The sequence below is a fragment of the Somniosus microcephalus genome, chromosome 29 (genome assembly GCF_052327205.1).
Source record: "Somniosus microcephalus isolate GS21.2 chromosome 29, FLI_Smic_1.0, whole genome shotgun sequence".
Classification (NCBI taxonomy): domain Eukaryota; kingdom Metazoa; phylum Chordata; class Chondrichthyes; order Squaliformes; family Somniosidae; genus Somniosus; species Somniosus microcephalus.
In genome coordinates, this window is record NC_141015.1 from 20,852,480 (window position 1) to 20,869,603 (window position 17,124).

The following is a 17,124-nucleotide window of genomic DNA, read 5'->3' on the forward strand; positions in this document are numbered from 1 at the left end:
GGTGACTGATGAGTGCAATGCGGGACCTACAGTCTCTGTCACAGGTGGGGCAGACGGTGGTTGAAGGGGCGGGTGGGTGGGGTTCTTGGGTTGACGTGCGCTCCTTCCACTGTTTGCGCTTGGCTTCCGCTTGCTCCCAGCAAAGAGACTCGAAGTGTTCGGCGCCTTCCTGGATGCTTCTCCTCCACTTTGTGCGGTCTTGGGCCAGGGATTCCCAGGTGTCGGTGGGGATGTTGCACTTTTTCAAGGAGGCTTTGAGGGTATCCTTGAAGCGTTTCCTCTGCCCACCTGGGGCTCTCTTGCTGTGCCGGAGCTCCGAATAGAGCGCCTGCTTTGGGAGTCTCGTGGGCATGCAGCCGATGTGGTCAAAGCTTCGATGCTGGGCCTGTTGGCCTGAGTGAGAACACTGATGTTGGTGCGCCTATCCTGCCAATGGATTTGCAGGATCTTGCGGAGGCAGCGTTGGTGGTACCTCTCCAGTGCTTTGAGGTGCCTGCTGTACCTGGTCCATGTCTCTGAAACATACAAGAGGGCAGGTATCACTACTGCTCTATAGACCATGAGCTTGGTGCTGGGTTTGAGGTCCTGGTCTTCAAACACTCTCATCCGAAGGCTGCACTGGCACACTGAAGGCGGTGTTGGACTTCGTCATCGACATCTGCCCTTGTTGACAGTAGGCTCCCGAGGTATGGGAAGTGGTCCATGTTGTCCAAGGCCTCGTCATGGATTTTGATAATCGGGGAGCAGTACTGTGTGGCGGGGGCAGGTTGGTAGAGGACCTTTGTCTTACGGATGTTTAGTGTAACGCCCATGCTCTCGTACGCTTCGGTGAAGGTGCTGACGATGGTTTGGAGTTCAGCCTCCGAGTGTGCGCAGACGCAAGCGTCGTCTGCATACTGTAATTCGATGACACAGGATGGGATGACCTTGGATCTGGACTGGAGGCGACGGAGGTTGAACAGTTTCCCGTTTGTTCTGTAGATTAACTCCACTCCAGCGGGGAGCTTACTAAGGGTAAAATGGAGCATTGCAGCAAGGAAGATCGAGAAGAGCGTTGGTGCGAAGACACAGCCTTGCTTGACCCTGGTCCGTACGTGAATTGGGTCTGTGGTGGATCCATTGGTCTGGATCACAGCTTGCATGTCATCGTGAAGCAGGCGGAGGATGGTGACAAACTTTTGAGGGCAGCTGAATTTGAGGAGGACACTCCATAATCCCTCACGGTTGACAGTGTCGAAGGCCTCTGTGAGGTCAAAGAAGGCCATGTACAGCGGTTGGTGCTGTTCCCTGCATTTCTCTTGTAATTGACGCGCGGTGAAGATCATGTCCATTGTGCCCGTTAGTGGGCGGAATCTGAATTGTGACTCTGGGAGGAGCTCTTCAGCCACTGGGAGAAGGCGATTGAGGAGGATTCTTGCGATGACTTTCCCTGTGGCAGACAGCAGGGAAATTCCTCTGTAATTACCACAATCGGACTTGTCACCTTTCTTGAAGATGGCCACGATTACAGCGTCCCTGAGATCCCCTGGCATGCTCTCCTCCTTCCAAATAAGAGAAATTAGATATATTGAGAGAGTGGTTAACAAAGCATATTCGATCTTGGGATTCATAAATAGAGGTATTGAGTACAAAAGTAGAGAAGTTATGCTGAACCTTTATAAAGCGCTGGTTAGGCCACACCTGGAGTATTGCATCCATTTTTGGTCACCACACTTTAGGAAGGATGTGAAGGCCCTTGAGAGGGTGCAGAGGAGATTTACCAGAATGGTTCTGGGGATGGGAGGATTCTTAGTTACAAGGACAGGTTGGAGAAGCTGGATTTGTTTTCATTAGAGCAAAGGAGGTTGAGGAGTGATTTGATAGAGGTGTACAAGATTATGACGGTTTTGGATAGGCTAGACGGGAAAAGGCTGTTCCTACTAGTTGATGGTACAAGGACTAGGGGACACAGATTTAAGGTTTTGGGCAAGAGATACTGGGGGAATGTGAGGAAAAACTTGAGGGAAATAAACTTGCAGGGCTACAGAGATAGAGTGGGGGGATGGGACTGACTGGCTTGCTCTACAGAGAGCCGGCATGGACTCGATGGGCCGAATGGCCTCCTTCTGTGCCGTTATGACTCTATGACTAAGAGGAAAGATAAATTAAACATTTTACAGCAAGTTACATTTTCATAGAGTCCTAATTAAATTTTTGCATTTTTCGCCATGACCGCCAGCAGATTATAATATCTCTTGAAAGGATAGGCACTTTACCCTTCCAGATTTTTTTAATGTAGATGGTAATATTCAAAGATTGAGAGCTGGGACCTCAGATTGTGATTATTTTTTATTTTAGTTTTGTAATGTATGAACAACTCACCAGTTGTAACAATAGCATAAAAGACTAAGAATGCTGTCTTCTCTTTCAAACTTACAGGCCGACAGTGCAGGAGGATGGAGGAGATGTCATTTTTAAGGGTTTTGAAAATGGCGTTGTGAAGCTGAAGTTGTTGGGCTCTTGCACTGGTTGCCCAAGTTCAATTGTTACTTTAAAAAGTGGAATCCAAAATATGTTACAGTTTTACATTCCTGAAGTTGACGAAGTAGAACAGGTGAAGTATGAAAAAAGATTTGAGTAAAGAACTGTTATAAATAAGTTGTTCAGAATTTAAAGCTGAAGGATTTGACTTTGGAAGAGATTGGTGTGTTGGGTCAAATTATTTCCAAAGAATTTTTGTTTTTCCAAACAATTACATAACCAAAATCCGAACCCTCTACAACACCAGGATGCCAAGTGTTCATTTTAAAAATGGAGGAGACAGAGTAGGACAGTGGGTTATCACATGATCCTTTTACCACACGGACCTTGTGTTGAAGGGATATTTACTAGTCCTAGCCCCTTTAGGGCTACCCCGGATCAGGCGTATTTCTCAGACGTTCACTTTCAACTAAAGTTTGAGGTAGCCGAATCCTAAAGACACTTAATTGGGTCTAAAGGTCCAGACTATCTCTCCCTAAAGGAAAGGAACAACCCGAGAATGTTACCGTCCTCCAGATAGCGCTTTTAGAAACATAGAAGATAGGAGCAGGAGTAGGCCATTCGGCCCTTCGAGCCTGCTTCGCCATTCAATGAGACCATGGCTGATCATCCAAATTCAGTACCCTGTCCCTGCCTTCTCCCCATATCCCTTGATCCCTTTAGCCTCAAGAAATATATCCAACTCTTTCTTGAATATATTTAATGAACTGGCCTCCACCGCCCTCTGTGGCAGAGAATTCCACAGGTTCACCACTCTCTGGGTGAAGAAATTCCCCCTCATTTCAGTCCTAAATGGCTTACCCCTTATCCTTAGACTATGACCCCTGGTTCTGGACTCCCCAGCCATCAGAAACATCCTTTCTGCATCTAGTCTGTCCAGACCTGACAGAATTTTATAGGTTTCGATGAGATCCCCTCTCAATCTTCTAAACTCCAGTGAGTATAAGCCCAATTGACACAATCTCTCCTCGTATGTCATTCCTGCCATCCCAGGTATCAGCCTGGTGAATCTTCGCTGCACTCCCTCCATGGCAAGAACGTCCTTCCTCAGGTAAGGTGACCAAAACTGCACACAATACTCAAGGTGCGGTCTCACCAAGGCCCTGTACAACTGCAGCAAGACATCCTTGTTCTTGTACTCGAACCCTCTTGCTATGAAGGCCAACATACCATTTGCCTTCTTAACCGCCTGCTGCACCTGCATGCTTACCTTCAGCGACTGGTGCACAAGAACACCCAGGTCTCTTTGCACTTCCCCTTCTCCCAATCTATTGCCATTCAAATAATAATCTGCCTTGCTGTTTTTGCCACCAAAGTGGATAACCTCACATTTATCCACATTATAGTGCATTTGCCATGTTTCTGCCCAATCACCCAACCTGTCCAAATCGTACTGGAGTTTCATGACATCCTCCTCACAGCATACCCTCCCATCCAGCTTTGTGTCATCTGCAAATTTGGAGATATTACATCCAATTCCCTCGTCCAGATCATTAATATATATTGTGAACAGCTGGGGTCCTAGGACCGATCCTTGCGGTACCCCAGTAGTCACTGCCTGCCACTCGGAAAACGACCCGTTTATTCCAACTCTTTGCTTTCTGTCCACCAACCAGTTCTCTATCCAAGTCAATACCTTGCCCCCAATCCCATGTGCCTTAATTTTGCACGCTAACCTCTTATGTGGGACCTTATCGAAAGCCTTCTGAAAGTCCAAATACACCACATCCACTGGTTCTCCCTTATCTATTTTACCAGTTACATCCTCAAAAAATTCCAGTAGATTAGTCAAGCATGATTTACCTTTTGTAAATCCATGTTGACTTTGTCCGATCCTGTCACTGCTTTCCAAGTGCTCTGCTATTACATCTTTTATAATGGACTCTAGCATTTTCCCCACTACCGATGTCAGGCTTACCGGTCTATAATTCCCCGCTTTTTCTCTGCCACCTTTTTTGAATAGTGGGGTAACATTAGCTACCCTCCAATCCATGGGTACTGTTCCAGAGTCTATCGAGTTCTGGAAGATGACCAGCAATGCATCTACTATTTCCAGGGCCACTTCCTTAAGTACCCTGGGATGTAGATTATCAGGCCCTGGGGATTTATCGGCCTTCAGTCCCATCAATTTTCCTAACACCATTTCCCTACAAATACTGATTTCTTTCAGTTCCACCCTTTCATCAGACCCTATGTTCCGCGGTATTTCTGGGAGGTTATTTGTGTCCTCCTTTGTGAAGACAGAACCAAAATATGTATTTAGTTGGTCTGCCATTTCTTTGCTCCCCATTATAAATTCCCCAGATTCTGACTGCAAGGGACCTACGCTTGACTTCACCAATCTTTTTCTCTTTACATATCTATAAAAGCTTTTACAGTCAGTTTTTATGTTCATGCAATCTTACTCTCATATTCTATTTTCCCTTTCTTAATTAATCCCTTTGTCCTCCTTTGTTGAATCCTAAACTGCTCCCAATCCTCAGGATTATTGCTTTTTCTGGCCAATTTGTACGTGCTCTCCTTGGATCTTATGCTATCCCTAATTTCCCTTGTTAGCCACGGTTGAGTCACCTTTTTTGTTTTATTTTTATGCCAAACTGGGATGAACAACTTCTGTAGTTCATCCATTCGGTCTTTGAATGTTTGCCATTGCCTATCCACCGTCAACCCTTTGAGTGCCATTCCCCAATCAATCCTACCCAACTCGCTCCTCAGACCATCGTAGTTTCCTTTATTTAAATTGAGGACCCTAGTTTCTGAGTCAACTACTTCATTCTCCATCTTAATGAAGAATTCGATCACATTATGATCGCTCCGACCCAAGGGGCCTCGTACAACAAGATTGCTAATTAATCCTTTCTCGTTACATAATACCCAGTCTAAGATGGCCTGATCGCTGGTTGGTTCCTCGACATATTGGTCCAGGAAACCATCCCGTAAACACTCCAGGAATTCCTCCTCCACAGTATTGTTACTAATTTGGTTAGCCCAATCTATATGTAGATTAAAGTCACCCATGATGACTGCTGTGCCCTTATTGCACGCTTCTTTAATTTCCCTTTTAATGCTATCCCCAACCTCCGCCTTACTGTTTGGAGGTCTATATACCACTCCCACTAATGTTTTTTTCCCCTTAGTATTTCTCAATTCTACCCATACAGATTCCACCTCATCAGAGCTAATATCCTTTATTACAATTATGTTAATCCCTTCTTTAACCAGTAATGCTACCCCTCCTCCCTTTCCTTTTTGCCTATCTTTCCTGAATATCGAATACCCCTGGATGTTGAGTTCCCAGTCTTGGCCATCCTTGAGCCACGTTTCTGTAATCCCAACCAAATCATATTCGTTTACCTCTATTTGCGCAGCCAATTCATCCACCTTATTACAAATGCTCCTCGCATTAAGACACAAAGCCTTCAGGCTTGTTTTTTTAACGCTCTTAGACCTATTAGAATTATTATTTACTGTGGCCACGTTTGATTTAAACCGTTGATTTCTCTGACTGCCACTTTTGTTTTTCTCCTTCCTATCTTTTGCTTTTATCCTTGTTTCCCTTTCCTCTGTCTCCCTGCTCAGGTTCCCAACCCCCTTCCATTTTAGTTTAAACCCTCCCCCAGAGCACTAGCAAACACTCCCCCTAGGACATCGGTTCCAGCCCTGCCCACGTGCAGACCGTCCGGTTTGAACTGGTCCCACCTCCCCCAGAACCGGTTCCAATGTCCCAGGAACTTGAATCCCTCCCCCTGGCACCATTCCTCTAGCCACGTATTCATCTGAAGTATCCTTCTATTTCTACTCTGACTAGCACGTGGCACTGGTAGCAATCCTGAGATTACTACCTTTGAGGTCCTGTTTTTTAATTTACCTCCTACCTCCCTATATTCCGCTTTTAGGACCTCATCCCGCTTTTTACCTATATCGTTGGTGCCTATATGCACCACGACAACTGGCTGTTCACCCTCCCCTTCCAAGATGTTCTGCAGCCGCTCGGAGACATCCTTGACCCTTGCACCAGGGAGGCAACACACCATCCTGGAGTCTCGTTTGCGGCCGCAGAAACGCCTATCTCTTCCCCTTACAATAGAATCCCCTATTACTATAGCTCTACCACTCTTTCCTCCCATTCTGTGCAGCAGAGCCACCCCTGGTGCCAGGAAGTTGGCTGCTGCTGCCTTCCTCTGATAAGCCATCCCCCCCAACAGTACTCAAAGTGGTATATTTGTTGGAGAGGGGGATGGCCACAGGGGACCCCTGCACTACCTGCCTGCGCCTAGTACTCTGCCTGTTGGTCACCCGTTCCCTTTCTTCCTGTCCAACCTCTACCTGCGGTGTGTCCAACTCCGTAAACGTGCTATTCACGATGTCCCGAGCATCGTGAGCGCTCCAGTGTGCATCCAATCGCAGCTCCAGTGCCGCAATGCGGTCTGTCAGTAGCTGCAGCTGGGTGCACTTCCTGCACATGTAGTTGTCAGGGACACAGGAAGTGTCCCTGAGTTCCCACATCTCGCAGGAGGAGCAGATCACGGGGCCGGGCTGTCCTGCCATGACTTACCCTTTAATTAATTGAGTTTAAATTCAATCAATCAATCCCACTAATTACACTACAGTTAAATAGTTTACCAACAGTCCCTGCTACACCAGAGAGACCTTAGAAACTATAAAACAGAGTTAAAGTTTAAAAAAGAGAGAAATACTCACCAACCAATCACTTACCTGCTTCCTGCTGACGTCACACTTGGATTACTTTTTACCTCTCTCCCGGAACCTGGATTGGTATGCCTCTGGTGATCCCTCGCAGGTCCGCTGCCTCTCCGGTCTCGGGGCTCTGGGCCTCGCTGCCTCGGGCTGCTCTTTAAGTAGCTCTGCCGCCTCTGGTGCTCCCTCGCAGGTCCGCTGCCTCTCCGGGCTCTGGGCCTCGCTGCCTCGGGCTGCTGTTTTAATAAGTTTAGCTAGACTGTAACATTCTGGATATTATGAGGGTCCGGAAAACTCCCTCAGAATTCTGCAACTCCTCACCAAAGAGTGTGCAGAGATTGAAATCGCAAGTTTTTGATACAGAAGTCTTATGTGAGACAATTCTAAAAATATATAGATTTATTAAAGAACCGACATGCAATTTACAGTTGGTGAATCAGTCAATCGCAACGTTAACAGTTCAAAAAAGAGAAAACATACTGGCCTAGAAATTCGGTTGGTAGCGCCAGCGATTAGCGCCTAAAGAGCCCGAGAATTGGGGCGTTACCCAATTTTCAGGCAGGCGCAGTGAATATAGCGCCACCTCCCATATTGAGTATCCTTTTAGCGCCAGCGCTAACTCTTTGCACGTGCCCGTGGGTGCAGGCAGATCATGATGTCATTTCAGTGTGCAGCGCCTTTTTGGCGCCCTGGACTGGATATTCAGTGGCGCCCGCAACCTTTCCGCCTGGCGCTATTAGTGACAGTTGGATGGAGCGTTCCCAGGCCCTTCTCGGACGCGGGGGGCGCTATTTAAAGGGGACAGCACTAGTATAAAAGCTGCAGCCATTTGGGCTGGCCATTCTGATCGTTGCTGGAGAGAGTTGTTGACCTTCTGTTGGACAGTAATTTTCTCATTGAGCCTTCGGAGGCACTGGCAGCTTGAGGGCCCGGCTCCCGAGCTGGTGATGCAGCATCTGAAAGCAGGGAGGTGGAAGAGTGGCTTTAGCAAAAGGACAGCTTGGCAGCAAGGGATGCTAGATTGCGGCAAGGCTATGACATGGGTCCACAGTGAGAAAGCATGCTGGCGGGGGGAACAAGTGGAAGGAGACAGTTGTAAAAGGTGAGAACCTTACCATCGCTGTCGACAATGGGGTCGGCAGCTGCAGTGGTTACAGGACCACTCGGACGTCCTCCAAGAATTTGGTGGACTCTCTCCTCGAGATCCGTGAGAGTGACCACTTGTGGAGGTCCTCCACCGGTGCGCAGCTGGTCTTTGCCAATCCTCGCCAGCTTGGCCTGCAGGGGAAAGGAGGGGAAGTTATGTTACATGATGCCCTGAGTGATCATCTCATGCCCCCCATGGTGGAAGAGCCCTTACATCATGCCCTGAGTGATCATCTCATGCCCCCCATGGTGCAAGAGCCCTTACATGATGCCTTGAGTCAAATGTGCATGTGTGCTTGCTGGCAGATGGCCAATGGGGCACAGGCCACCCTGTAGCCATAAAGTCAGGTGCAAATGAAGGGATGCAGAAGTTTGCTGAAACAACACCCACCCTCACGACCCGAGTGAGGTCATTGAATTTCTTTCTGCATTGGACAGGGCTCCTGGTCACCATGCTGCTGGAGTTGACCCTCTGGCATACATCCCTCCAAGCTCGTCGGTAGTCCTTATGATTCGGCCTCCTGCCATTGCCTGGGTAGAGAACATCTTGCCGGCGCTCCACTGCGGCCACCAATTGCTCCAGAGCCTCTGTCTCACCTTCTCCATCTGGTCCAAGTTTTTAGCGCCACAGAAGGGCCTGCGCCGATTCTGAGGCCTGCAAGGCGCAGAGTGTGGATGCTGAAGCTGACTGACCCACCCCTTTAAGAGCTGGCTGGCGCCTGGAAGTCTCGTGGTCATCAGTAATTGAGAGCACCTGCGCTGCGCCCATCCGCTCCGATATTGGGTTGCGCTGGAAGTTTAGCGCCTTAGGAGTCCCGTGTAACGCCTGAATTCGCGCCTCAATCACCTTTAGGGGCGATGCAACCCAATATCGCACCAGGTGGCGATAAGTTGCATCTGGCTATAAACTTTGCGCTGCGCCAATTCTAACGCCCCAAGCGGGACTATACCCAATTTCTAGGCCACTATCTTTTTAACAGAGAATCTTTCTTTTAAATCTTAACTTCGCTACAGTATTACAGTTCTTAAAGGTTTCTTATACAGGATATCCATCAATATCAAATACCTTTGATCCCCGAGATACAAAGAGTGGTAGACTACAGAGCCGCCTCTGAAGCCGAGAATCGCTTTGCCTGATTAAAGCGAGTCTGTTATCCCATTTGAGTGTTCAATATTTATACCCTTTTCCAGTGGTATTTCCTTTAAGGTTTTCTGCTGGTGCAAGCTAATTATCTCTAGTCATTTTTCTGCCGACCTCTGCAACTCTTACTGCCACATCAGCTAGAATCTTGTCTCATCTCTAGGTGTTCTAAGTTTACCATATAAAAATGGTGTGATGGCAGGTGTTCCTTACTTTATGTCATCTTTACAAGAGCAGATGTTCCTTATCTTATGTGCCATCTTTATGAAGTTTAAATTAGAACACCTTATCCAGGGCGAACCATTGTTTTGTTCCCAAAAGGTCAGCTTGTCAGAGCCTGCACCTTCTGTTTCAATAAGGTTATTTATTCAGGGTCAACAACTATCTTATTTCAATAGCCAGAATACTTTCATAGCTATTTCATCGTTAGGTTTCTAAATTTCCAAACCCAGTTTGTCGTGTTTTATAAGGCCTGAAATCTTTCATAAGATAGTGTATTTTTCTCAATAGGTTATATAGCTTATTCCTTCAGTGTTGAATCCAACCTATGCCAATGTGCAAAAGTCTCCTTTGTAAGGAGATTTAATGAAATGGGTTTGAGCAGTCTTGATCCAGTTTCGAGGTGAGTATGGATCCATTGCATAAAACTGCCCCTAATTTGTCACTAAATTTGGTCATTTTACCAGAATGGCTGTTTTAGGAAATTGACATGTCACACCAATGACTGCTCTCCCCAAGATTGGCTGCAACTTACTTGTGTTTGCGGGGACTGGGAAGGTCTGTGACTGGAGCCTAAGCACATATTTAGGGCAGAATAAAGGGAGATTTACTCTGCAGCTGGTCCTGCTATTGCTTGTTAGTCACACTGGGTGCTCGAAATGAGAGGGTGTTCCATTCCCAAGGGCGAGCGTCTCTTGCCTCAGATTTAGATCCCCTTTTAAAGATGGTATCGGACTCCTATTGGCAGGTAAAAGTAAGCTGCATCATAACTTACTAGACCAGCGTCTGGCTGGAAATGAAGGTTAGATTTATAGGCCCAGAAATTCGGGTCTCCGCGGGTGAGTACGCACGGTGTACTCACCCGTAGGCCCGATGGACGTGCCGGCTTCCTGCACGCACTGCGCCTGCGCGGGAAACCGGCACTTCCATTCCTCTGAACGAAGAGGTTCAGAGGTCGAATGCGTGCGTGGGGGGAGGATGCGCGTGCGCATCAAACTTACGTTTTTTTTACAGGTTTCTCCGGGATCGTAAGCCTGCAGGATTTAGAAATGTAAAAAGCTGGCGTAAGGCCTGCTTTTTACAAGGTAAGTGGTGAATTAATTAAAATTTTAAAAAAATTTCCACAAGTTTATTATTTTTAAATATTTTAAAGCAAGATAAGTTTATTTTTAGCCCCGTTAGAATATAAAATTATTTTTTTCAAAAATTTAAATTATTGTTTAAAATAGTTATTTCATGTAATTTATAGTTTATTTAAAAAATGTGATGTTTTTTAAAAATGTATTTGAATGTTTGGTGCTATTTTGGGGCCGTAGTATTTATAAGTCTTGACAGCTCTTCCTGTCAGACTTATGAATGGGCTTTTCCCTGCTCCGATTGGCTGCCCATGGCCCATGTGATCCCAGGGGACGCATCGAACTAACTGCGCCCCTGGGATACGCAAGCACTGCGCGCCGGCAGCTGGACCAGGCCTCAGATCAGAATTCCACGGGGCCCACAGCTCAACGGCCGGCACGCAAGGTAAGTGCAGATCGGGGGCTTACACCCGCGGGAAGCCCCCGACCTGAATTTCTGGGCCATAAAATTTGAAGTCAAGAGCATCCTCTGTTATTTCATTCTGAAGCTCCTGGCTATACAAAGTCTAGAGCCTATAGAGAACATCTTAGTAAATGGCCACGGTTTCTTAAAGCTGAAATAACAACAGAAAATGCTGGAAATACTCAGCAGGCCAGGCAGCATCCATGGAGAGAGAAACAGAGTTAACGTTTCAGGTCTGGGACCCTTCATCATTAAAGCTGCTCTGCCGTACACCTAACCCCAACTTTGATGTTGGTCACTGTGACCTTTACTTGCTTCCATCAATTTAAATATCGGACTACTGTACATGTTTTCTGTGCCAAACTGCCATGTACATTACATTCAGTAGTTTTCGGTATTACACTCTGCTCATTTTTAAATTTGGCTTGGCCCTAATCTGTTCCTTTTATACTTTCTGTTCGCTGCTGTATCCAATTATGTTTGTCAGCTTCCTCCATCACCTCTATGCACTTTTACCTTTCCATTTCTCCTTTTCCTTGATCGCTTCAAACTGTGCTCGGCAGCCTGGCCCCTTCGGTTTCTTTTGCTCCCAGCCATTATTGTTTCTGTTATCTATCACCATTGTGTATATCCGTACAGAAAGACGCGTGCTGAATTAACCCTGAAATGAGCCAGTGGTTTAGGGAAAACTAGTTGCTTTGAAAAGAAAATGTTAAAAAGCAAACTGTGCTCATGCATATTAACTATCTTCCACTGTGTAAGCCTTTGCTTTCGTATTTCTTACCGTGTTTTCTTTTTATTAAGCTAGCTTTATCCTTCAGTCTTAAAACTATTTCCAGGTTTCCAGTGTTGCCTACTCACATAATTATAATGCTTCTAGTCCTCTCTTCCCCCGCTGGGAAGTTGAGTTTGATGCTCTTCAAAGCCTTGATTATCATACAGAAAATGAATTTTGCATCTCATTCAAACGATGTGGGGGTGGTAGTAATGAATAACTAGATCATCGATGGATTATAAAAACTTGCAGTATGTTTTATTAAACTTTGCATTTTTGGAACTTGGTGTTTTTTGTTTCTAGATTAAAATGTAGTCGGTACAAGAATGGTTTAGAAGTTCATGGATTTTTTTGTAACCTCTCATTTGCTCCTTTTTTAACACAGGTCCAAGATGAACTAGACGATGTAAACATTAAAGCATTTGCAGAATTGGAGAAGAAATTAAAAGATATGTAAACTCTGTACCTGAATTTTTCAGAATTGGATTGAGAAGTCTGACTTTATCAGTTTATCTGTTGTGATAGCTGAGTCTTATTGTTTTAAGTGTAATTTATATTATAGGAAATATTGACAGTGGTACAAATTGGCACTCTACAATTGCCTTTCTCTTTCTGCTGTTCTGCATTTCCCTTATTTCTAACCTTTTTTGCATCGTTTGTCTAACTTCTGAATGGGAGGAGCTGGGCAAATCCCACTCCTATACCAATTTGTGGGACAAATGCCGTTTCCTAGTTGCACCTGGATATGCTTCATCATGAAGGGAATAAAGCATTTGATATTTTTCCCGATTTCTCCTTTGGGATGGGATGGGTTTAGTCCCAATGTTCCTGTTAAGTTGCGCGGCCGCATGGCGCTCTGGAGCTCCCGCGCAGACGACGCACCATTAAAGGGGCCGCGCACCCAAAACAAAAAATGAAAGGGAACATTGGTTAGTCCTGCTTTGTTTTGGGTCATTCACGTGCATCACGTCTCATCTTAAGACCCGATGCCAGCCACTACTATGATAGAATATGCACCAAAGCCACAGCCATGTGAACTGAGTATTTGAATAATTATTTGGCCACTCCGTTCTATGGACTTGCTCTTGAATTTGGTATGGTGCCTGCACACTGTCTGAAAACTATTTGCCATTTTCTTTCTTAGCCCCTGAATCCAACATAGCAACTGTGGGGCTCAGATTATTGTGGTTACCCGTCAACATGGCCCGCCAGTGTTTTAGGGCATAAAATGTTGGCTACCCAGTCAAAACTAAGCTTAGAGAGCACCATATAAAATGAGGGAGCAAGTGCCATGGAAGCAAGATGTTGTATAAAATGTAGTTTTACTGGCATCTCTGTACATGTATAGCAGAAAATAAATACAATATTTAAATACTTATTTTATGATGTATGGACAATGTATATCTAGAAAAGGCCGAAGGGGAAGTATGTTTGCTGTACACAAGTTAAAAGAAAATGAGCTCTTTGCAGTGTTTAATGGAAGACCTTTGGGTACTATGCCCTTGATACTTAAACGCCTGATGTAGTTTTTCGGTAATATACTAAAAACATGCAGGAGTGTGAAAACCATTAAATATATTTGTTACAGTCCCACTAATAGTTTATTTTTTAAAATTACTATATGCTTCTGTTACCAAAAAACAATCCAGCTGAATTTCCTTATGCAGTTTCTATCCATTTGTCATAGAGACTTACTTTTTTCAGTTTAGCTCAACAAACTCCATCTTGCCATTACTTTTCTAAGTTGTAAGTGAATTCTTTTCAGTATAGAACGTAACAACACGATGGCCTGTGTAAAGTCTTAAGCCTGTTTGACATCTGAATAGCAGTGCTTTAAAACAGTTACTTTAACTTTGTCACATTGAATTTAAAGATTGCTTGAACTGGAGCAAACGTTCAATGTTAATCGTACTGTTGAAGTTTTAAACTGTTCATAATGACTGTGAAGTAACTCATTTTCATATACAGGTAGACTATCCTTTATCCGAACTTCCGAAAACCTCTAAAAACCGGAAGTTTTTTCGTTCAGCGTAAGCCGTGCGCACGACATGACCAGAGTGACGCACGACTTACGCTCCCCCCGCCAACCCCGACCCTCCCGCCGACCCCGACCCCCCGCCGACTCCCACCCCCGACAAATTTCCCAGTCTTATAAAATACCTTCTGAAATCCGAAAACCGAAACATGGCTGGTCCCGAGGTTTTCGGATAAAGGATAGTCTACCTGTATTGTACAGCAGTGGCAAAGCTTGGGAACTGAAAGATTGTTAAATAGTTATATATTGTTACAGTTGAAATAAATGTATTGAAGCTATAATGTGATTGAGTTTCATTTAAAGGAATCACCCATTTCCACCACGCTGAGCAATTGTGGGGGGGGCTTCATGTAATTTTCGTGATATTTTGGAGATGGGGGTCATGTCGCTCTGTTACTGAGCCAGATTCTGAGGAGGGAGAAATTATTGTCACATTAGAAAAGCAGATGAAGCAGTACTAAATGACACTAGCTGACCTGTGTTTGGAGCAAACTTCCTGTGTGAATGTAAACAATGAATGCTGGAAAGTAAATTGACCATAGAGGAAGCTGGTGTGCTCAAAGTAGCAGTCCCCGACTTCCGAGGAAGATGTCATAGCCAACCACCAATATACAGATGTTCTCACAGCAGAGATCTGCAAAAAGAAAGACTTACATTTATACAGCACCTTTCACGACCACTGGATGTCCCAAAGTGCTTCACAGCCAATTAAGCACTTTTGAAGTGTAATCACCGTTGTAATGTAGGAAATGCGGCAGCCAATTTCCGCACAGCAAGCTCCCACAAAGAGCAATGTGATAAATGACCAGATAGTCTGTTTTAGTGATGTTGGTTGACGGCTAAAAATTGGCCAGGACACCGGGGAGAACTCCCCTGCTCTTCTTCGTAATAGGGAAGGAAATCTCCCGTCCTTACCCGGTCTGGCCTATATGTGACTCCAGACCCACAGCAATGTGGTTGACTCTTAACTGCCCTCTGAAATGGCCTAGCAAGCCACTCAGTTGTAACAAAACGGCTACGAAACAAAATAATAAAAATGAAACCGGATGGACCTCGGCACCGGCTACGGACACGGCAACGGCACACCCAGCCCAGTCAACCCTGCAAAGTCCTCCTCACCAACATCTGGGAACTTGTGCCAAAATTGGGAGAGCTGTCTCCCAGACTATTCAAGCAACAGCCTGACATAGTCATACTCTCAGAATCATACCTTTCACCCAATGTCCCAAACTCCTCCATTACCATCCCTGGGTATATCCTGTCCCACCGGCAGGGCAGACCCACCAGGGGTGGTGGCACTGTGGTACATAGTTGGGAAGGAGTGGCCCTGGGAGTCCTCAACATTGACTCCAGACCCCATGAAGTCTCATGGCTTCAGTTCAAGCATAGGCAAGGAAACCTGCTGATTACCACCTACCGCCCTCCCTCAGCTGATGAATCAGTACTCCGCCATGTTGAACACCACTTGGAAGAAGTATTGAGAGTAGCAAGGGCACAGAATGTACTCTGGGTAGAGGACTTCAATGTCCATCACCAAGAGTGGCTCGGTAGCACCACTACTGACACATCTGGCCAAGTCCTGAAGGACACAGCTGCCAGTCTGGGCCTGCGACAGGTGGTGAGAGAACCAACACGAGGGGAAAAACCTACTTGACCTCGTCCTCACCAATAGAAACAGGAAAAATAGGAGCAGGAGTAGGCCATTCAGCCCTTCGAGCCTGCTCCGCTATTCAGTATGATCATGGCTGATCCTCTATCTCAATACCATATTCCCGCTCTCTCCCCATACCCCTTGATGCCTTTTGTGTCTAGAAATCTATCTATCTCCTTAAATATATTCAGTGACTTGGCCTCCACAGCCTTCTGTGGTAGAGAATGCCACAGGTTCACCACCCTCTGAGTGAAGAAATTTCTCCTCATCTCAGTCCTAAATGTCCTACCCTGTATCCTGAGATTGTGACCCCTTGTTCTAGACCCCCAAGCAGGGGAAACATCCTCCCTGCATCCAGTCTGTCTAGCCCTGTCAGAATTTTATGTTTCAATGAGATCCCCTTTCATTCTTCTAAACTCTAGTGAATACAGGCCTAGTTAACCCAATCCCTCCTCATACGACAGTCCTGCCATCCCAGGAATCAGTCTGGTGAACCTTTGCTGCACTCCCTCTATGGCAAGTATATCCTTTCTTAGGTAAGGAGACCAAAACTGCACACAGTACTCCAGGTGTGGTCTTACCAAGGCCCTGTATAACTGTAGTAAGGCATCCTTGCCCCTGTACTCAAATCCTCTTGCAATGAAGGCCAACATACCATTTGCCTTCCTAACTGCTTGCTGCATCTGCATATTTGCTTTCAGTGACTGGTGTATAAAGACACCCAGGTCCATCTGTACATCAACATTTCCCAATCCTTCACCATTTAAATATTACTCTGCCTTTCTGTTTTTTCTACCGAAGTGGATAATTTCACATTTATCCACATTATTCGGCATTTGCCATGTATTTGCCCACTCACTCAACTTGTCTAAATCGCCTTGAAGCCTCTGCATCCTCCTCACAACCCCACCTAGTTTTGTGTCGTCAGCAAACTTGGAAATATTACATTTGGTTCCCTCATCCAAATCATTGATGTATATTGTGAATAGCTGGGGCCCAAGCACTGATCCCTGCGGTACCCCACTAGTCACCGCCTGCCACCCTGAAAAAGACCCATTTATTCCTACTCTCTGTTTCCTGTCTGTTAACCAATTTTCAATGCTTGCCAGTATATTACCCCCAATCCCATGTGCTTTAATTTTGCACACTAACCTCTTATGTAGGACTTTATCAAAGGCCTTCTGAAAATCCAAATACACCACATCCACTGGTTCCCCCTTATCTAGTCTACCAGTTACATCCTCAAAAAACTCCAATAGGTTTGTCAAACACAATTTCCCTTTCATAAATCCATGTTGACTTTGCCAATCCCGTTGATATTTTCCTAGTGTCCTGTTATCACATCCTTTATAATAGACTCTAACATTTCCCTACTACCGATGTTAGGCTAACCAGTCTGT

The 17,124-nt window shown here is 45.5% G+C and overlaps 1 protein-coding gene across 1 annotated transcript in view; it reads left to right on the plus strand.

Annotated features, from left to right (window-relative positions):
* LOC147098532 (NFU1 iron-sulfur cluster scaffold homolog, mitochondrial-like) overlaps positions 1–14,354 on the plus strand; it is a 69,236-nt gene extending 54,882 nt beyond the window's left edge. The window contains exons 7-8 of the mRNA XM_085970345.1: positions 2,419–2,593; positions 12,424–14,354. Coding sequence (XP_085826471.1) covers positions 2,419–2,593; positions 12,424–12,495 — 247 coding nt within the window. The 3' untranslated portion in view covers positions 12,496–14,354. The remainder of the gene's footprint in view (positions 1–2,418; positions 2,594–12,423) is intronic.
* The last annotated feature ends 2,770 nt before the right edge of the window (positions 14,355–17,124 follow it).